Source organism: Medicago sativa, chromosome 5 (genome assembly GCF_051527215.1).
Source record: "Medicago sativa cultivar Bolivia chromosome 5, Bolivia_mono, whole genome shotgun sequence".
NCBI classification, from domain to species: domain Eukaryota; kingdom Viridiplantae; phylum Streptophyta; class Magnoliopsida; order Fabales; family Fabaceae; genus Medicago; species Medicago sativa.
The window spans coordinates 25579347-25602021 of record NC_140753.1 but is presented as its reverse complement, the minus strand read 5'-3'; the positions used below and the strand labels follow the sequence as shown (position 1 = coordinate 25602021).

Sequence of the window (22675 nt, the reverse complement as noted above, 5' to 3'; positions counted from 1 at the left end):
GGGGTAGGTCGTATGCGGAAGTAGCCACGAAATTCAAACTCTGAGTTGTCAGAAACAATTAACTGGCCTTATCTTTCTTCCATGGCAGGGTTCAGAGAAGCATAAACCATTAACATTAAAATAGTGTTCATATATACTTCATAGTGATACAAATATTTATAATAGTAGAGTATAGTCACTTTCACATACACATTAACATCATTATGGCATGGACATATTCATCCTCCACCTCCTCTTCCAACAATACTCCTCAAGAAAAGCATGAAGTGTTCATAAGTTTTAGAAGTGAGGACACTCGAAACAATTTCACAAGCCATCTTAATGGTGCTTTGAAAAGATTAGATATAAGAACCTATATAGACAACAATCTTAATAGTGGTGATGAAATATCAACTACTCTTGTTAGGGCTATCGAAGAAGCCGAGCTATCCGTTATTGTTTTCTCTAAAAACTATGCCGCGTCAAAGTTTTGTTTGGAAGAGCTTATGAAAATTCTTGAATGTAAAAAGATGAAAAGGAAAATGGTAGTGCCTATTTTCTATGATGTTGATCCTACTGATGTTAGGAATCAGAGGGGAAGCTATGCTGAGGCTTTTGCTAAGCATGAGAAGAACTTTGAGGAGAAGAGTAAGGTGCAAGAATGGAGGAATGGTTTGATGGAAGCTGCTAATTATTCTGGTTGGGATTGCAATGTTAACAGGTAACTTTTTATCAATCAACTTGTTTCAATCATTTTTTTAGTTTTAATTCTCAATTCCTAAGAGAAATGAGTCTTGATTATGATACTTTAAAATTCGGACTAAATAGAACGGTTCAATTGGTTAAACTGAGAACCAACTAATAATTCAATTGTCGTTTTGATTTTAATTGTACGGCAATCTGGTTGAATTAGATTGAATCGAGGTTGAACTAGGTTATACTAGTTGAATGTAGCACGGAGTCAATGTCGCATGCCATGGTGGACGAAAAAACTCCACGCAATTAAAAAAAGAACTAAATTTTTATTTGATGGTTCACTTACGTGTCCCGATTTATTTTTGTAGGAGATTAAAAGTGTATTTGAACTTGGCTCGTCGATATTTTCTATAAAAGAACCCTTTGAGTCTTAGGTTATCTTTATCATGTCGGCAACTCTGGAAAAATAATTTTATCAATGGTTTGTTCTATTGTGAAACTTTAGATCTTTACATACATTTTTCTCAATGTTTGAGTACAGGACAGAACTGGAATTAGTTGAGGAAATTGCTATGGACGTTCTAAACAAGATTAATCGAGTATATGTTGGTGACCTAGATCACCAAATTTGTAAGTATGAGGAACTTGCGAAGCTACAATATCAATTCTTTGTAAGCACACTGAACACCGTTGATTTGAACAAGCATAACGCAACTGTTGCACGTATCACAGAACTTAAAATGGAGAGAAGTCTTCGTCTGCTTCGATTGTCATCTGATATGCTTTCAGATTTAGAGAACTCAAACAAGGATAAAAGATATCCCTTTTAGATTAATGTACTAGATTTATGAGAAATCAATTGTGGTTTATCAATTTTATGAAGTTTGATTTTAATCAGCATACTGATGAAATTTCTTAATAAAGTGACTATTTTGTGAAGTCTGAAGTGAACAAAATCAATGTTGATATCTCATTACACATATGATTTCTATACAGATATGCATATATTAGCCATTAATTTGTTCATAACGGTTGGATTTATCCAAAGGCTTTTGACAAGTTTAGAGCAGGAGCACTACTACATTAATTGGAAGTTGAGAACCTAGACTATACGCGTTTTTTTTTTTTTTTAAGCTGACTCTTCAATGTGACACTCTTAAGAATGCAATATCCTTCGAGAGTTGACATCCTCGACGACTTTCACTCGAGGATTATGACATTTCACTCGGCTTTATCTAGTTAAATCCTTCGCGGGTTAGAACTTAGAATACGTGGGTTGCCATATTTGTTTGAGAAATTAACTCTCAACAAAAGCATCAATGTTAGGAACATTAGGCATGTATGCTTCGAGGAGAGCCGAATCCAAAAGATTGTCCTATTTGATGAGAGATCCCTTTAACTTATAAGTCTCACTTTTTAGATGAGACTCACTAACGTGAGGCTCCTAACATGGTGTGTTTCAACATTAAGACATTGTTTATTGGGGAGGAATAATTCTGGATAAATGAGTTGAAACAAAACACCTTTCTATAGAGCTTCAAGTAGTAGCTTGATGAAGAGCATAATCAGATCAAACCAAATATTCGACAAAATCACCATTTCTTATACTTAAACCAAATAATTAACATACAAATATAATCTTAAACCAATCCCAACATTGTCAACCAAAAGAGGACAAGCAAGAAAACTGATATCCAAAACCAACTATTCCATTCATAATAGTGTCATACAGTGCAGGAAAATTAGGTTGACAAATGTAATACAGAAATTTTAAGGGCGAATAATGACACAAATACTAAGTATAAACAACGCAGCAAATACATAAAAAATTTAACTACACTTGAGATACAGGAAACCAATATGATTTAATTGTGTTCCACTGTAAGTACAGAATTTCTTCAAATAATTTGCCAAAATAAACTAATAATGTGCATATCATTGTGAGAGTGACTATCACAGATACTAACTAAGCGGTCCAACAGTTTCAACAATTAGATAAAAACAACTTGATTGTGTTTTTCGAATAAACGCTCATCATACCAATGATAAGCGTTTAAGTCATAAAATAAAGGAATGCTAGGAACACTCGTTTTTAAATAGTCTTTCTAACAATCACTTTTTTATTGGATGAAATCATTGTTGTGTCTTACCCATTTCTAAAGTTCAGACCTACATTGATTTAAACCAATAAGATAGTGAATGTTAGAGAGAGTGATGCTAGCGCTACTCGATACAATATTATGTATCATTGTCCTATTTCCATCAAACTTAGTTAGAAAGTGATAGAATGAAATATTTGTCATAATTAGTTATAATGATTTTCCTGTAAATATGTTGTATCATAATTAGATAGCTGACATACACATGTATGTATTTATATTCTATTCTGAAATGAAATCGATCCTAAAATCTCCCCCTCTCTCTCCCTCCCTCCCTCCCTCCCTCCCTCCCTCCCTCCCTCCCTCCCTCCCTCCCTCCCTCCCTCCCTCTCTCTCTCTCTCTCTCTCTCTCTCTCTCTCTCTCTCTCTCTCTCTCTCCTCCCTCCCACATATCAGCCTCCGTGCCCCTCCCTTGTGTCGTCGTCGCTGCTCCAACGCCGCTGCATAAGAGTCGCGAACTGGCTTCACGTGCAACCGCCCCTTCGCGCAGTCATCCGATTCCAATCGGCCACTCACTGTCTCTTATGTTCATACATTTTCCTCCATCACGAGATGTTTGAGTCCGATCATAGCGACAACAATAGCAACGAAAAAAACACCAAGTCATCTAATCGTGATTTCGGCAAATGACACAAACCTCTTCCTCATCGGCAACCTCCAAAATCGGGTTTCATCCTGCCCTCGCTGTTTCAAACATTAAGAATCATATTCCTATTGTTTTTGAGATGGAGAAAGACCAATATGACACCTCGGTCGAGCTCTTCCGCATTCATGCTTGTTCTCATCGGGTTTTACATCATATTGTCCCCTCTAAGAACAAGAGCGCACAGACAGATACCTCAAGTGTCGAGTATGAGTAGTGAATCACCCTTGACTCCACCGTCCTTAGTGGATAAGAATTGTCAAACCCGGCAAGATATTTAACTTATCAATCTCTCACTCCAACCACATTGTCTCTCCCATACCTAAAAACCCCAAACTAGCCTAATCTAATACGAATTGAAAATCTGCAATCCAATCTGAATTTGATGCTCTTATTAGAAATATGACATGGGATTTAGTTCCTCGTCTTTGTGATGCTAATCTTATTTGATGTATGTGGATTCTTAGACATAAGAAAAATTATGATGGATCCTTTAAGCGATATAAGGCTCGTGTTGTAAGTGATGGCGGGTCACAGGTTGCAGGTGTGAATTGTGATTAGACTTTCAACTCGTTGGTCAAACCTGCTACCATTAGAACAATACTCACCATTACTCTCTCTAAATCATGGCCCATTCATCTACAAGATGACCATAATGCTTTTTTACATGCTGATCTTCATGAGACTATTTACATGCATTAGCCATTGGGTTTCTGTGATTCTCATCATCCAGATTTTGTGTGTCGTTTGAAGAAGTCACTTTATGGTCTCGAGCAAGCGCCCATAGCATGGTACAAAAAAAAAATATAAAATAGAATCAATAGAGGAAATGATACCTGAAGGTGCTTTGAAGAAGGAAAGAGCATAGACAAGAAAAGAGGGTAGTACAAACTTCAGGAGAATTAACCGGCCACCTAATGATAGGTTTCTACTCCTCCACTCGGACAGTCTAGACTTGATTCAATTAAGCACAAGTTCCTAAAAACAACCTTCTTGGAATTACCTCCCACCAGAATACCCAAATAAACAAAAGGCATCTTCCCAATCTTGCAGTTAAAAAATTAATCCGGCTCATACAACCAAGACTCATTAATATTAACACCAACTAACAAACTCTTGTGAAATATAACTTTTAAGCCAGACATAACCTCAAACAAATACAATACATCGCATAAAGCTCTTACATTGGCCCAAATTATACTCTCAAATAACTACATATCATCAACAAATTGCAAATAAGAAATAGACAGAATAAATGTTACCCACTCGATACCCAGAGAAGACGCTAGAATCCACCATCAAAGTCATCATCACATGCAAACCCTCCGCGACTAGCAAACGGGGGGGGGGGGGGGGGGGGGGGGGGGTGGGGGGGGGGGGGGGGTGTCTCAACCCCTTCTCCAATGGAAATTCTTCCGTTGGATTGCCGTTAACCAAAACAGAAATCGATGCCGTACTTTATACACTCATTAATCCATTTTCTCTAAAGGGTTAAAAACATCATCTTACCCATAACATCATCCAAATACCTATAATCCACTGAGTCGTATGCCTTTTTAAAATCCACTTTGAACATTAATAACTACTTTTTCGACTTTCGGGCCTCATCCACCACCTTGTTGGCTATCAAAATCCCATCAAGAATTTGCCTATTTTTCCCAAACGATGATTGTGTATCTGAAATCACACTACCAATCACCATCCCCAATCTTTTTGCGAGCACCTTAGCTAGGATCGTATACAAACTCCCCACAAGGGATATAGGTCGAACATCATTCAAGCTTTGAGGCCTATCAACCTTAGGTATCAGAGTAATAAAAATGTGGTTAATACCTTTAGTTAATGTCCCGCTACAATGAAACTCTGAAATGAAGCGCATGATGGCATCTTTAATTTCTAGCCAAAAGTCTTTGATAAAACTTAAATTTATACCATTCGATCCAGGACTCTTAACATTGTCACAGTCCCAGATTTCCAGTTTAACTTCCTCCAAACTGAATGGTTTAATCAAATTCCTCCCCTCCAAATGAGACAAATTGTGAAAATGAAAATTATCCACCACATGTCTAATCTCATTCGTAGCCTTAAAATCACTACAATAAATTTAGTATTTTGCGACACCTACTCTACGACCCTTGTCTCAAAACTGCCTCTGAGTACACGTTTACGATGATTTCTGCGACCCTTAAAATTGCCTCTGTTATGTGCTTGTATTTAGAAGGGAATAAAAAAGTTGTACTCCCTGAAAGAGCAAAACCTAGCATCAACTAAGGTCTGCCCTCATGATAAATGACATAATATCTGTTTGCATAGCACTTTCTATGCTTTGTTAGATAATAGTTTATGTCCTAGCTTCCTTTTCTTGGGGCAGTCTTTTTGGTTTATTTCAAATAAATTGAAAATTTTTGTGTATTGCAATCTTTTTTAACTTGTCTGTCGATGTTACATAGCAATGCTTTGATGAAGAAGCAACACGCTCACTAACTTATTAAGTTAGAATATTTGTTTTAAGTATTGCAACAACTATGTGTGTGAACCAAGCAAGTTTGCTGAACTGTTGTACGATAAAACATGAAACACAACTCATAACAATTGTTGAACTGCACTAATTTTCTGAACTGCGTATATAGTCAATTGAAAACATTCCACTTGTATTTTTTGAACTTCTATATATGCAGAAACAATTGCAATCTGAAATGCAAACCACTCAATTTGAGAATGAAGCATTTGTCAAAGTGTTTGGAAAGAGATGGTAGACACTCATCTGAGTCTAGCTATCGTCTTGAGGATCATGAAGCAACTTCACTAAGGGATACCTAGATATTTTTATGGAGATATAATTCTGATACAATAGTTTTGAATGTTCAGCCACTAGTGTTTTGGTTTTTGAATGTTTAAACTATGTACTTTATCAATTGTTTTGATTATTACTCTTGCAAAAAATTATATTTATGGGATTTTTAGTTATATATTTAAGTATTTTAAGTATTTATGAATATATTTATTTTAATTGTCAACAAAAATTGCCCCAGTCAATTATTTCTTTTTTAAAAAACTAAACATTTGCGACTGTTGTGAGGGGTTGCAAGCCCTTTTAATTTAGATTAAAGCGCCGAATTTGTGACAATTCTGAGGGGTTGCAGATATAGTATTGCGACTGTTAACAACCGTCGCAATATGCTCTACTACGGTTGTAACGACTGTTCCTTAAACCATCGCAAAAGTTAGTTGTGACCCAATTTCTCCGACGGTTGGGGAACCGTCGCAAATGGACATCTGTGACCCTTTTAATAGTCGCAATCTATTATTTTAGATTTTACAAAAATGCCTTTTTTCTTTTAGTGAATGGTCTGCAAAATGGTCAAAGAAAACACCATGCACGCCAGACACCCCCTCCACCTGAACACTGTCAACCATAATGTCATATCCCAAATTTTGACCACCTTTCTCTGTTTTTACCCATTTTTGTGCGTACTTTTAACGTCAGGTAATTTCATCGTCTCAGACGAAATTTCGGCAGAGAGGTATTTTAAAATACCTCATTTATCGAAAGGGACCATTTTATTTTATTTTCCTATTATTTGTTTTATCATTATTTTTCATTATTATTTGTTTCTTGTCTTTTATTTTATTATTTTTATCTTAAAATTCCCTTTTCTTTTTATACTCACGTTTTCTTTGTTTCTTTCTTTTAAACCTTCCATTTATTTTTTGTTTAAGTCTTTTTCTTTTGGTCCAAATTTAGTGTCCAGCTGTCCATTACATGTGATCCCTTGTGAGGATATTTTTGTCCTTCTTCACCTGCAGAGTTAGACCTAAAGAAGCACTATATAAGCTGTCCAATCATTGATGAAAAGGGGGCTGCAGTGAATTTGAGATTAACACATTCTTCTGCGGCTGAGATAGGGAAAACGGATCAAACACCCTTTCTTCACCAATTCCCTCAAGAACATTCAACAATTCACAAAAATTCCAGCAATCAAATATTTCGCAAACACATAATTATTTTCAATTCATCAACAACATTCACAAACCTAAAATCATTACCCATTTTCGAAATTCCTTTACAATCACAAGCATCAACAACTATTCGGTCTCATCCAAACATCAATATACCAACAAAACCGAATTCACACCATTTTTGAAAATCCAAACTCATAATACAGTTCCATTTTGTTCGAACGGTACAATAACAACACGCAAATCCGAATCCTCACCACCACGCACAAACTCAGTCAACAACTCAACTGAGTCATCAACCGAGTCAACCGAACCTGTACAACAAACTGAAGCTAAGGCCGTTTTGAAGCCAGAACCGAACTCAAAGAAGAGGGAGTGAATCAAGCCGGATTCGTGAAAGAACCAGAGGGAGGACACAAGCTCGGATCCGATCGAGCAACAAGTGAGAAGAAGAAGCTGGAACCGAAACCAACTCATACACAAAGAACTGAACCGAGGTAAGCTGTGTATGTTATACCCTAATTTTGGACCTAAAAATACTAACTCAATTCCTCTTTTCTTGCATTATAAGTCATTTGAACTATCTCTGATCAATTGCATCTTTCTCTGCATTTTATTTCAATGTTATTTGCAAAATTCACATGCAAGGGTATTTTAGTCATTTCCTATGTCAAAGTTTCTCTCAGTCTTTCAAAATTTTGTTTAAGACCTTTCAAATAAGTTTGAATAAGTCTTCGTTTCATTCTATGTCAGAATCCATTTCAAAAATTGCATTTGAAGTCATTTTAGGTCAGTTTTGCCCCTAAGGGCATTTTAGTCTTTTCAAGTGTCAAGACTCTGTTCAAATCTTAAAAATTGTCTCTGAGTCTTTTTATTTTGCTTATGTGAGTCTTTGCTTCAATTCCTTGTTAAAAATCCATTTTAAAATTTGCATCTGAGTCATTTTTAGTCGTTCTAACCCCAGGGGCATTTTTGTCATTTCACATGAAATTTCGGCAGAGAGGTACTTTAAAGTACCTCATTTAGGCCATTGGTTCGTTTTAGTCCGTTTTGTCAAATTTTAGACGTTCCACTTTACGTTTAGTCAAATTACCATTTTTTATTCCAATTTTATTTTTAGTTTTTTTTAAGTCCAAAACTTCCAAAAATTGCACCCAAGTCCTTTTTAATTTTCCTTTTAGGCCTTTTAGTTTCGTACTTTTGCATATTAGTCTTTTTGGGTTTCATTTTTTTTTTTAAGTCTTTCTTTTTTATTGTTATTTTGCAGTTCAGTCCTCTTTAGCTTTTATTTTGCAGAATAGTCCTTCAGATTTTCCAAATTTGCAAAAAGGCCCAAGTCCAAATCCAGTCATTTCCTTCGAACCTTAGTCCAGGTCCAGATGGCAGGTTCCTATTCGTCCAGTGGCACACATGGCACCTATAAAGCCCTGCCAACTCAAGTCAAAGTCAGAATCATCACCATTCCAAAAACGACACATCATCACAGAGAAGATCCTAACAACCTTCTCTCTCTTCACCACAACCCTATCACCACCGTAACAGAATTCTGCCACCACCATAACAGAATTTCACCACCGCAAACTTTCAATTTCATCACCGCACCAATCTTCCACTGATTTTCTCATCAAAAAACACTAGAATCAACACAAAATTGCCAGAGGATCGAAGCAAAAAAGCATGTCCAATTCAACAGAGTTTCTACGAATTGATTGAAGTTCTCAGTGGTTCTCAGAGAGAATCCTCATCATTGAACATTGATTCTTTGCAATTCAAGCGTGAATCCATCAATAACTGACGAATTCAACGCGATCGCAAAGAAAACATCAAGAGAGAGAAGAAGAGGATCAAAGTAGAAACGATAGAATTCAAATACCAGAAAAATTAGAAAAGACGAAGGGTGAGAAGACGCAAAACTTCGATTTATTTTTGAAGTTGGTTCAAGAACGCATCAGAGACAAAGGAGAAGCTTAAACATCTTTCTCACGTCTTTTCCTTCGGTTCGAATCTCCAATTTCAAACAGGTAAACTCATAAGCCTCCTCGTTTTTTCCTTTTTTCTTCATCGAAGGCTTACGAACAAAATAAACGGTGAATCAAGTAGATCGACAAGTCTTGAGACTTGTTCGTTCGAAAAGATTGAAAAGATTCAAAAAGAAACTGAAACCGAAACCCTAAAAGCATGAATCCACAAAGATTCGCCGTTTATTTTGTAAATCCAAGCATAAATTCGAAATCAGCATGAAAAATAAGTGTAAATTAGGGTTTCGTTCCCAGATGTTCCAAAAATGTTGATACCGTAGTTTTAAACCTAGATCTGCAAGGTTTCACCGTTCGTTTTGCAAAACTGAGTTTAAATCCATAACCAGCGCAAAAGATAGTATAGTCTAGGGTTTAGATTCATGTAGGCCTGAAGAAGTTAGGTTTCCGTCGCCGGCGGTGGTAAAGTCCGTCGGAGAAGACAACCGGTGAGGCTAGAGAGAGGAGAGAACGATAGGAGAGAGAGAGAGACGTGTTGGAAATGAGAACTGGACCGGTCTCATGCCTTATATAAAGGTGTTGAACCGGTCCGGTTTGTTTTTGGCTCGGTTCCCTTTCATCTCCACCGTCAGATCTAGGGTTTGTATTCCTGGGCCAATCTTGCGTCCCACAGGCTTCCTTACGATCCAGGATCCACTTATGTTTGGGTTTGGGCCTTAAGCCCGTTATTTTTCTGTGTTTTAGTTGTTTTCTTGCTATTTTCATGCTGTTGTTTGATAATCACACCCCTGGCATGCTTGAAACATTTTAGGAAACCCTAGCAAAATTTATAGAATTTTCTTAGTATTTTTGTGATGCTTTTGTGTTGATTGTATACTGAAAAACTTGATAAAAAATGTTGAGATAGTTTCTTGTTACATTTCTTGAATTTTATGTTAAAATTAGGGGAAAATTGGTTTAATTTTTGTTTCTATTTCTTGATGCACATTTGTGATTCATGATGGGTGTTTTTGTGAAGAGTTTACCATAGTTTGAATGTATTTCCTACTGGTCATGTGCATATGTTACTCACTTGCTTGCTTTGCAAGTAATGTTGGTGAATAAGTGGTGTAAAATAGGCCTAAATTCACATTAAAATGTAAGGCTTACTAATTCTCTTGAATTCTCATTTTTAAACCTGGATTTCACATCTTAAAAATGTGTTAAACCATGGGAGTTATAGGCCATAGTCAAGCCTCACCTTGGTGAAGAATTTTAGGTTTATTTTACATTACTTGTGGTTATTTCATATCCATCTTTTCCCTCCTTTTGGTATAATAGCCTTACTTGCTTATATCCTTTTCTATGCCTTATATTACTAATAATCTCCTCTATTGTGTTCCATGTATCATGAGCATTTCATTTCCCATCTCACATCTTCATTCTTTTATTTTTTTTACCCTTTAGAATTCATGCCAAAGCTAGAATGTAACACTTAAGAATTTTGTAATATTCCTATGCTTTTAATTCCTTGGCAAAGAGGCCATAGAATGTATCTAGGGTATAATGTAAAGGACAATGGACTCTAATGATGTACACCGACACAAGCACCGACACATGCACACACACCACTTTAGGTAAATAGCTAGAATATGCATGTTTAGATGTATGTTTAGGATTGTATGTTTAGATGAATGCCTAGGACTTATACTTAGAAAAAAAACCAATTTTCCAGACAAATGTGAACAACTTCACTCAAAGCTTTTCCAAATAAACCTTGGGATCCAACATCCCATTGCATTTTCTTTTCCATTTTCTTAATCAAATTTCAATGAAAATAATCAAACTTTGACTCCTTTTGCAAATCACTAATCAAACCTCACAATTTCCTAATCTCATGCCCTTGAGGCCTCTTTCTATTCTTCAAAATCCATTTTCAAACTTAAAATCAACCAACAAAAACAAAAACATTTTTGGAAGAGAACTACGATGGATTTGATCCCTTAATCGGGTACGTAGGCAAGGAACAAAATTCCTTCAATTCAACTAAAATAAAAATCCAAAAACATTCTTCTCCCTCCAATTCTTCACTTAGAAAATTTTTAGGTGTAAATAACATTTCAAAATAGCATTTAAAAATACAGCGCGCGCGTAGAAATTAAAGACGGTTCCTATAGGTTACTATAGTCGTTATGGGTGCCTAACACCTTCCCGTAGCGAAAATAACTCCCGGACCTCGATTCTCAAGGGTTTTGCTTACTTTTTCCCTTCCCAAGAAAAAATGAGATATCACCGGTTTAAAAGGTTCAAACGTAATCAATGTTCGACACCCGAAAACCAAGATAAAACAGCTGGCGACTTCACTGGGGAGATTCGAGAGTTACGCCTAGTCTTTCTTTCCACGCTTGCGCTTCGTTTTTACTTGCTTCTCTTACTTGCTTTCCTATGTGAATAAATGTTTAAATTCTTGCAAACGTGTGGGGTGAGAATATCAAAAGTCCTGCACCCGGGCTGAGTGAACTTAGGATTTAGGAGGGATATAATCGACAATTCATTCCGGGGGTTGCCTCGTGTTTTGGATTATGCGACCAATCCCACATAGCTGAGGCATTTTGGGGGTGATGTTGTCGGCGCGTGTTGTCGCGTTTAGGCACTTTACTTCTAATTGTTCTATGACGCTATGAACCGTAGATAACCAAAGCCATCCATGGCCATTTTCTAGGATGTAGTGCGGAGGCTAAACCGAGTGTTGTCTCGAGTTTTAGTCGTCACGCGATACTACACTCAAGTTAGACCTTCCACGTATAATCATGGAGCGAGTGTTGTCTCGTGACACCATGAGATACGTCGGAGAGGTTGCAACTTGGGAACTTTTTTAGAACCCGGTTACTATTATCCTAAAGCCCTAGTTTCACCGGACACCGTGTCCACCCATGACTCCTCGACTTTGATCTTCAACCCACCATGTTTTCTCCGAACTTGAACATAATCATGCATTCATGCATACATGCATACATGCATAAGCTTTTGTCATGCATTGTTATCAAAGGGCTTAGACAAGTTGAATTTGTAAACATTGTAGGGATGAAGATGACTAAGTCCTACAAGTTCAAGGAAGTGGATTTGGCTAGTTTGAGAGATTTGGCACTCAAGATTGAGGATCCGACTGGTTTCCGACGTCGTTACGGGGCTTTGCTTCCTATTCTCCAGACTAATGTGGATGAGAAGCTTGTGCACACTCTAGTGCAATTCTATGACCCGAAGTGTCGGTGCTTTACTTTTCCGGACTTTCAGCTGGTGCCTACTCTAGAGGCTTATTCTTCCTTGATGGGTTTATCTATTGCTAAGGGGGTACCTTTCTCAGGACCTGAAAATCCTCCTCCTCCATTGGTTATTGCTAAGGATCTCTATCTCAAGACCACCGATGTCTCCAAGAATCTTGTCACTAAGGCACGCATCCGAGGGTTCACTTCAGAGTATCTTCTTGGGAAAGCCAACCTCAATACCACTTGTCAGGACACTCTCGAGGCTATTCTTGCACTTCTCATCTATGGGCTTATTCTCTTTCCGAATCTTGATGGCTTCGTGGACATGAATGCTATTATGATCTTCCACTCCAAGAATCCGGTTCCTACTTTGCTAGCTGACACATACCATGCCATTCACGATCGTTCCGACAAGGGTCGTGGATACATTCTTTGTTGTGTGCCTCTCCTCTATAGGTGGTTCATTTCGCACCTTCCGAAGTCTTTCCACGACAATCCGGAGAATTGGTCTATTTCACAGAGAATTATGGCTCTCACTCCTAATGAAGTGGTTTGGCTTACTCCCGCTTCTAGGGTTAAGGAAATTATCTTTGGTGGTGGAAAGTTTCTTAATGTACCTCTTCTTGGTACCCGAGGTGGAATCAACTATAACCCGGAACTTGCTTTGCGACAATTTGGTTTTCCGATGAAAGATAAGCCCATCAATCTCGCTACAGCTCCTTACTTCTTTCACTACTCCAATGCTCCCACCGGAATTAGATAAGATTTCATGCAAGCTTGGACTAAGCTTCGGAAGAAAGAGGTGAAGCATATGGGTGTAAGGTCTGGTATTGCTCATGAGGCCTATACACAGTGGGTGATAAACCAAGCTGAGGAGATTGGTATGCCTTACCCTTCTATGAGATATGTGTCTGCATCTATTCCTACCAGGCCTTTGCCTCTACTCCCACCTACCCAGGAGATGTATCAGGAGCATCTAGCTATGGAGAGTCGGGAGAAGCATCAGTGGAGGGCTAGATACTATGAGGCTGAGAACTTGATCATGACTTTGGATGGAAAAGGTGAGCAGCAGACTCATGAGGTCTTGACACTGAAGAAAGAGTTAGCTAAGGCTAAGAGAGAGATTGAGGAGAAAGATAGGCTGCTTATGAGGGACTCCAAGAGAGCTAGGGGTGCCCGTGACTTCTACGCACGATACTGCGACTATGAGTCCGACTCTGAGGACGACGCTTCCACTTCCTATGCTTGAGGATTTCCATTTCCTGTTGTTATTTCCATTTGTTTGTGTTAAAATTGTCTTGTAAAACTACATGTTGGTGTTTGTTTCCCGCTTATGTTAATTGTTGTTTAGTAATGTTTACGAGTTTATAATTTGTCTAAAACCCTTCGATAACCTAAAAAGAGTCTTTTTTGCATATACATTAACACATTTCATGCATCATATGCATTCATTGACCACAAAAAACTTCTCTCGTGCTCATTGCCTCCTGGTTTTGTCCGCCGCAGTCTGAAAAGTGGCTCGTGTTCGCAAAGTCTACCAACCAGATAGAATTCATCAGACAAGATTTCACAAGAGAAGGATGATGGCTAACTTTGAAGAAGAGAATGCTCAGCTCCGTGCCGAATTGGCCGCTATGAAAGAAGACTTGGCCAAGGCTCATGACGCTATGTCCGCTATGATGGCTTCACAAGAACAGCCAGCCACTTCTATTCCAGTCACTGCTGAGGTGATTCCCTCTATCCCACTATCTACTGTGGCTACTGATGCTCGTTTTGTTATGCCCAACGGCCGTCCTTATGGCCTCTCAGCTTACTACTCTCCTAATACTGCTGCTGGTGTCTCTGGTTTTGCTGGTCAAGGACAGATTCCTGTGTCTACTGCTATGCCTCAAGTAACTACTGTTGTTACCGACCCTATTGTACACACTGTGCAACAGGTGATTGATATTGACACTCCGCGTGGACAAGATCCCGCAATGGAAGCTATGAAGAGACAGTTGAGGGAGTTGGCTGGAGAACTCCGTGAGGTCAAGGCTAGCCGGGGAAACAATAGTGCTCCTGCTAAAGCTCGTGATCTATGCTTGGTATCCCGATTTGAGGTTCCTAAGAAATTCAAAGAGCCAGAATTTGACAAGTACAATGGGACTTCTTGCCCACATAACCATGTTATCCGGTATGTCCGAAAGATGGCTAACTATGCCGACAATGATGCACTAATGATCCACTGCTTTCAGAGTAGCTTGACAGATGATGCAGCAGATTGGTACACTAGTCTGAGCAAAGATAACATCCATACCTTTGAGGAACTCGCTGCTGCTTTCGAAGGTCAATATGAGTTCAACACCCGTCTGAGGCCAAACAGGGATTCCCTCAAAGCCCTATCTCAGAAATCAGATGAAACCTTCCGTGAATATGCTCAAAGGTGGAGAGGGGCAGCTGCTCGTGTTTCTCCTCGACTTGATGAGGAAGAATTAACGCAGACATTCCTGAAGACTCTGAAGAAGGAATATAAGGAGAGAATGATAGTCTCTGCTCCGAACAACTTCTCTGATATGGTTACAATGGGAACCCGTCTAGAAGAGGCTGTCCGAGATGGTATTATTGTCCTCGAGAAAGGTGAATCATCAACCAGTGCACCAAAGAAGTACGGTAATGGTCATCACAAGAGAAAAGAATCGGATGTAGGGATGGTGTCTGGTAACCCGTCTGCAGCAGCCATGCAATTACCTTTGCCCTATCAATACATGCAATACTCTCATCATCCTTTCTTCCCACCATTCTACCAACAATATCCTCTGCCACCGGGTCAACCACCAATGCCCGTCAATGCTATCCCTCAGCAAACACAACAACAGCCTCCTGCTCAACAGCAACGGCAGCAACAACAGGGTCCCCGACCCAAACCTTCTTTTCCAACAATACCAATGCGGTACGGTGAGCTACTCCCAACTCTACTGGCCAAGGGACACTGCGTCACCAGACCAGGCAAGCCTCCGCCTAATCCATTGCCTCCCAGGTTCCGACAGGACCTAACATGTGAATTCCATCAGGGTGCTCAAGGCCATGATGTTGAAGGTTGTTTTGCTCTGAAATATATTGTGAAAGATCTGATAGAAAAAGGACGGTTGACTTTTGAGAATAGCGTTCCTCATGTCCTTGACAACCCGCTTCCAAACCATGCTGCTGTCAATATGATTGAGGCCTTTGAAAGGATTCCCGTTCCTCAAGAGGATCCCATGTTGGATGTCCGCAATGTCGTTACTCCCTTGGTGCCATTGCATGTCAAGCTTTGCCAGGCTTCTCTGTTCAAACATGATCATGATTCTTGTTCAGAATGTCTGCAGAATCCTATGGGCTGTTGTGTTGTGCAAAATGATATCCAGAGCCTGATGGATGACAAGTACTTGATTGCCAGTGATGTATGTGTGATTGTGCCAGTGTTCCATGACTCTCCTGTTGAAAGTGTATCTCAGATAAAGAATGTTGAGCCTTTGGTGATCAGGCTACCTGGTCCGGTATCTTATACCTCTACCAAAGCAATTCCCTACAAATACAATGCAACCATGATTGAGAACGGAGTGGAGGTGCCTCTCGTATCCCCAGCTACAGTTGATAATGTTGCTAGTGAAGTTACAACTCTGAGAAGTGGAAAAGTCCGTCCACCCTTGTTTCAAAAGAAGGTGGTGACACCTATTGCCACGGTAACTCCACCAGTTGCTCCTCCTGTTGACAAGAACACCGGCCCAGCAGGCCAATCTATTGAAGAGTCCAATCTGGACGAAATCCTGAGACTTATCAAGAAAAGTGACTATAAGATTGTTGACCAGCTGCTACAGACTCCTTCAAAGATATCCATCCTGTCTCTGCTCATGAGCTCTGAGGCTCATAGGAAAGTGTTAATGAAGATACTCGAGCAAGCTTATGTTGACCACGAGGTCTCTGTGGATCAGTTTGATGGGATAGTGAGTAATATTACTGCCTGCAACAACTTGGGGTTCGGTGACGATGAGCTCCCCGAAGCAGGGAAACGCCACAACTTGGCTCTACATATCTCAGTACATTGTGGATCTGACCTGATATCCAACGTATTGGTAGACACTGGATCATCTCTGAATGTAATGCCCGAATCCACGCTAAGACAATTGAGCCATCATGGAATTTCCCTGAGGGGTAGCAGCTATCTGGTTAAAGCTTTTGATGGATCCCGCAAGGATGTTCTCGGGGAAGTGGACCTGCCAATCACCGTTGGTCCCGAGACATTTCAAATAACTTTCAAAGTCATGGATATCAATGCCTCTTACAGCTGTCTCCTCGGAAGACCGTGGATCCACGACGCTGGAGCGGTAACTTCCACTTTGCATCAGAAGCTCAAGTTCATGAGGAATGGTAAGATTGTCACTGTGCATGGTGAGGAAGCATATCTAGTTAGCCAGGTATCATCGTTCTCTTGTGTTGAAGCAGGGTCCGCTGAAGGGACGTCGTTTCAAGGATTGACTGTTGAGGGTGCAGAGCCCCGGAGGGCTGGTGCTAGCATGGCTTCACTAAAGGACGCCCAGAAGGCTGTTCAAGCAGGGCAAGCTGCTGGCTGGGGCAAAGTGATTCAGATTCTGGAAAACAAGCGTAAAGAGGGCCTTGGATTCTCCCCGACATCTGCTGTTTCAAAGGGAACTTTCTACAGTGCTGGGTTCATCAATGCTATTACTGAAGATGCTGCTGAAGGTGGTCACGTGCCAGCATTTGTTATACCAGGAGGCACTGTGAGAAATTGGGAAGCCATTGATGTTCCTTTAGTCATGCATGCTTCCATGTAATGTGTTTTGTTGCTCATGTTTCTTGTTTTCAAAATAACAATCCTTTCGCTCTGCCCAAGGCGAAAGTGATATCTTTGTAAGGGCGTGTTTGTTTCGGCATTGCCGTTAATCAATAAAAAGTGGTCGTCTTTCTCACGACTCTTTGTTTTTTACTTTTTTAGTGCCTTTTCCTTGGAAATAATGGTAATGCCAGAAAAAACCAAAACATCTGTATTTTTCTTATTAATTTTAAAAATCTGCATAGAAAAACATTTTTCTAAAATCATCCCAATCATATTATGCAGATTGAACCACAATAAACCCGTTGAACACAGTGACCCTATGGTTCCTCCAAATTTTGAATTCCCTGTATATGAAGCTGAAGATGAGGATGATGATTATGAAGAGATACCGTATGAGATCACTCGACTGCTTGAGCAAGAAAGAAGAGCCATTCAGCCTCACCAGGAAGAGATTGAGCTTATCAACCTGGGTACTGAAGAAAATAAGCGAGAGATCAAGATTGGTGCAGCACTCGAGCCAGAGGTGAAAAAGAGAATCATTCAGCTTCTCCATGATTATCCAGATGTCTTTGCATGGTCCTATGAAGATATGCCGGGTCTAGATCCCAAGATTGTGGAACATCGGGTACCGACAAGACCTGAATGTCCTCCTGTCAAACAGAAATTGAGAAGGTCTCGTCCAGACATGGCTCTTAAGATCAAGGCTGAAGTACAAAAGCAAATTGATGCGGGTTTCCTCATGACAGCTGAATACCCTGAGTGGATTGCCAACATCGTACCAGTACCAAAGAAAGATGGGAAAGTTCGAATGTGTGTTGATTACAGAGATCTGAATAAAGCCAGTCCAAAGGATAACTTCCCACTACCTCATATTGATGTGCTTGTTGACAGTACTGCTCAATCCAAAGTATTCTCCTTCATGGATGGTTTCTCTGGCTATAACCAGATACGAATGTCACCTGAAGATAGAGAAAAGACGTCCTTCATTACTCCGTGGGGAACATTCTGTTATAAAGTGATGCCATTCGGCTTGATAAATGCTGGTGCTACCTATCAAAGGGGTATGACCACTCTGTTTCATGATATGATTCACAAAGAGATTGAAGTATATGTTGATGATATGATTGTGAAGTCAAGTGATGAAGAGCAGCATGTTGTGTATTTGAAAAAGATGTTTGAAAGACTGAGAAAGTACAAGCTGCGGTTGAATCCTAACAAGTGCACATTCGGTGTACGATCCGGAAAGTTGCTAGGCTTCATTGTCAGCCAGAGAGGCATTGAAGTTGATCCTGACAAAGTCCGAGCCATCAGAGAAATGCCGGCCCCTCAAACTGAAAAGCAAGTCAGAGGTTTCCTCGGACGTCTGAATTATATTTCAAGATTCATATCTCACATGACTACTACCTGTGGTCCAATTTTCAAATTGCTCAGAAAGAATCAGCCTGTTGTATGGAATGATGAATGTCAGGAAGCTTTTGATAGCATTAAAGAATACCTGTTAGAACCACCTATCCTTGTCCCGCCAGTGGAAGGAAGGCCTTTGATTATGTATCTGTCAGTGTTAGACGATTCAGTGGGCTGTGTTCTCGGTCAACAAGATGAGACTGGTAAGAAAGAGCATGCTATCTACTACCTGAGCAAGAAGTTCACCGACTGCGAGACTCGGTATACGATGCTTGAAAAGACTTGTTGTGCTTTAGCCTGGGCTGCCAAACGCCTGCGTCATTATATGGTGAATCATACAACTTGGTTGATATCCCGAATGGATCCAATCAAGTACATCTTTGAAAAGCCTGCTGTTACTGGAAAGATCGCACGTTGGCAGATGTTGTTGTCTGAATATGACATTGTATACAAAGCTCAGAAAGCAATCAAAGGAAGTGTCCTTGCTGAGCATCTTGCTTGCCAACCTCTTGATGATTACCAGCCAATTAAGTTTGATTTCCCTGATGAAGAGATTATGTATCTGAAAGCAAAAGACTGTGAAGAGCCACTGATCAATGAAGGGCCAGATCCCAATAGCAAGTGGGGATTGGTGTTTGATGGTGCTGTTAATGCTTACGGTAAAGGAATTGGAGCCATCATTGTGACTCCGCAGGGGCACCACATTCCTTTCACTGCTCGAATAACTTTTGAATGCACGAACAACATAGCTGAATATGAAGCATGCATCTTGGGCATTGAAGAAGCCCTTGATCTGAGAATTAAGCACCTTGACATCTATGGAGATTCTGCACTTGTTATTAATCAGATAAAGGGTGAATGGGAGACTCATCATGAGAAGCTGATCCCATACCGTGACTATGCGAGACGGCTGTTGACGTATTTTACCAAGGTTGAGCTACACCACATCCCTCGGGATGAAAATCAGATGGCTGATGCTCTTGCTACTCTGTCTTCCATGTTTCGGGTGAACCATTGGAATGATGTGCCTGTAATCAAAGTGCAGCGTCTTGATAGACCCGCTCATGTGTTTACTATTGAAAATATGCCAGATCAAGCTAATGAAGATGTGAATGACAAAAAGCCTTGGTAGTACAACATCAAGCAATTCTTGCAAAAGCGTGAATATCCATCCGGTGCTTCCAACAGGGATAAAAAGACTTTGAGACGATGGGCTAGTAGATTCCTTCTGGACGGAGAAATCCTATACAAGAGGAACTATGACATGGTCTTGTTGAGATGTGTTGACAAACAAGAAGCTGAGAGATTGATGCATGATGTACATGACGGTACTTTTGGGACCCACGCTTCGGGTCACACCATGTCAAGAAAACTGTTAAGAGCCGGCTATTACTGGATAACTATGGAGCGTGACTGCCACAAACATGCTAAGAGATGCCACAAGTGTCAAATTTATGCTGACAAGATTCATGTGCCTCCCCATGCCCTCAATGTCATATCTTCCCCATGGCCTTTCTCTATGTGGGGCATTGACATGATCGGAAGAATTGAACCAAAAGCGTCCAATGGACATCGTTTCATTCTAGTGGCGATTGACTATTTCACCAAGTGGGTTGAAGCTGCTTCCTATGCAAATGTGACCAAACAAGTGGTAGTGAAGTTTATCAAGAATAACATCATCTGTCGATATGGTGTTCCCAACAAGATCATCACTGACAATGGTTCCAATCTGAACAATAGTATGATGCAAGCCTTATGTGAAGAATTCAAGATTGAACATCACAACTCTTCTCCGTATAGACCTCAGATGAATGGTGCAGTTGAGGCCGCTAACAAGAACATCAAGAAGATTGTTCAGAAGATGGTCACTACCTACAAGGACTGGCATGAGATGCTGCCATTTGCCTTGCATGGTTACCGTACTACGGTGCGCAGTTCAACCGGGGCAACTCCTTTCTCTCTTGTATATGGTATGGAAGCAGTTCTCCCTCTGGAAGTGGAGATTCCATCTCTTCGAGTAATCATGGAAGCAAAGCTAACTGAGGCTGAATGGTGTCAAAGTCGGTACGATCAATTGAATCTGATTGAAGAGAAACGTATGGATGCTATGACTCATGGACAGTTGTATCAAGTTCGAATGAAGAATGCTTTTGACAAGAAAGTCCGACCTCGAGAATTCAAGGAAGGCGAACTTGTATTGAAAAGAAGAATAAGTCAGCAACCCGACCCAAGGGGCAAGTGGACACCTAACTATGAAGGTCCTTATATTGTCAAGAAGGCTTTCTCTGGTGGTGCTTTGATTCTTACACACATGGATGGTGTTGAACTCTCAAATCCTGTTAATGCCGATATAGTCAAGAAATACTTTGTCTAGAAAGAAAAGAACAGCGTGGTAGGTCGAAAACCCGAAAGGGCGGCCTAGGCAAAAATGCGCTTCCCGATGGATCGAAAACCCGAAAGGGCGATCCAGGCAAAAGTTAGGGACAAAAAAAATGAATATGAAAGAGCTCGCTGAGAATGTACGCAACTCAGGCAAGAATGAGCGCCTCGATGAGCCGAAAACCCGAAAGGGCGGTTCATGCAAAAATGAGGTCGATAATAAAGACAAGTAACTATATCTGGCAAATCACCATCACCCCTTGGGGCATCTGCAACTGTCAATGATCTTCTTCATCAGAGGCTTCTGTACTTGTGGATTCAAAATTTCTATGAAATGTAGCGGTCATCGTGTTCAATGTATCACCAACCAATAAAATTACCATCTTCCAAGCTTTGTAAATCCGTGAAGTCACGCCTTTGGCTGATTTTCACTCTTCTACATCAATTTGAGCCTTTCTATTGTTTGAAACTCTATTGTTCTTTCCACTTTCAATGTTATATACAAAACATTTTCTTTCTATTTGATAACGTCAATGTCTGAAACAAACATCTTTGAAAATTGAAAAATCTTTTATGTCTATTTTGAAAGCAAACCTGAGCAATAGGGTACATTTCAATGAAACATGCATGAATAAATGAATATCAATGTCTATTTCAGTACATGTTACAAGCAGGTTACTCCCCAGGATGATCTGTGGTCAATGGCAAGAATGAAAAAACAGAATGGAAATGAAAAATTGAAAAAATGAAAGTGAAGAGCTCGCTAAGTTGAAAACCCGAAAGGGCGGCTTAGGCAAAAATCAGCACCCCGCTGATTGACAACCTATGAAGGCAATTCAGGCAAAAACGGGGCAATGAAAAGAATTTATTCCCCGGTGAATCGAAAACCCGAAAGGGCGGTTCAGGCAAAAATGGGGTTTGAAAATGAAAAATGAAAGAATGAAATATTGAAAAAGCATTGACCACAGATGCGAACGTCCAATGTTTACCCAGCACTGACACGCCTAGCAACGGCGACCTGTATCCAAGGACTTTCCAAGGGTCCCTCCTCTACAAGTTTTATTACCCTCAGCCATGGTTTTGATGCGTCTCCCAAACGACGGTCTCTCCAAAGAGGTTTTCCCCTGTGAATATGTTGCAGCACGAGCCACTACGTGCCCAATCTTCCAATGTCTTGTCTGTCTCTGTGAAACTTTCCCTGTCAAACTACAAACCAATCATGCATTTCAAGCATTCATACATGCATAATCATGCATTTTATGTGCTCATACATCCAATAACCTTGTTATGCCATACCTACATGTTGCATATCCAACTTTCAACTGTCAAATCCAATCCAAATTTCAACTGTCAAACTCAATTTTCAATTTCAATTTCAATCTCAATTTCAACTGTCAACTGTCAAAATTCAATTTCAATTT

General features: G+C 40.0%; 1 protein-coding gene across 1 annotated transcript; it reads left to right on the top strand.

Annotated features, from left to right (window-relative positions):
* LOC146921323 (toll/interleukin-1 receptor-like protein) lies at positions 1–1655 on the top strand. Its single transcript, XM_085714751.1, has 2 exons — positions 1–700; positions 1217–1655. The coding sequence occupies exons 1-2, from the start codon at positions 204–206 to the stop codon at positions 1503–1505; spliced, it is 786 nt and encodes a 261-aa protein (XP_085570877.1). The 5' UTR covers positions 1–203; the 3' UTR covers positions 1506–1655.
* The last annotated feature ends 21020 nt before the right edge of the window (positions 1656–22675 follow it).

Coding starts and splice junctions, on each gene's coding strand:
- LOC146921323 (XM_085714751.1), top strand. CDS start 204: ATGGCATGGACATATTCATCCTCCACCTCCTCTTCCAACAATACTCCT. Junction 701..1,216: donor TGGGATTGCAATGTTAACAG/GTAACTTTTTAT, acceptor GTTTGAGTACAG/GACAGAACTGGAATTAGTTG.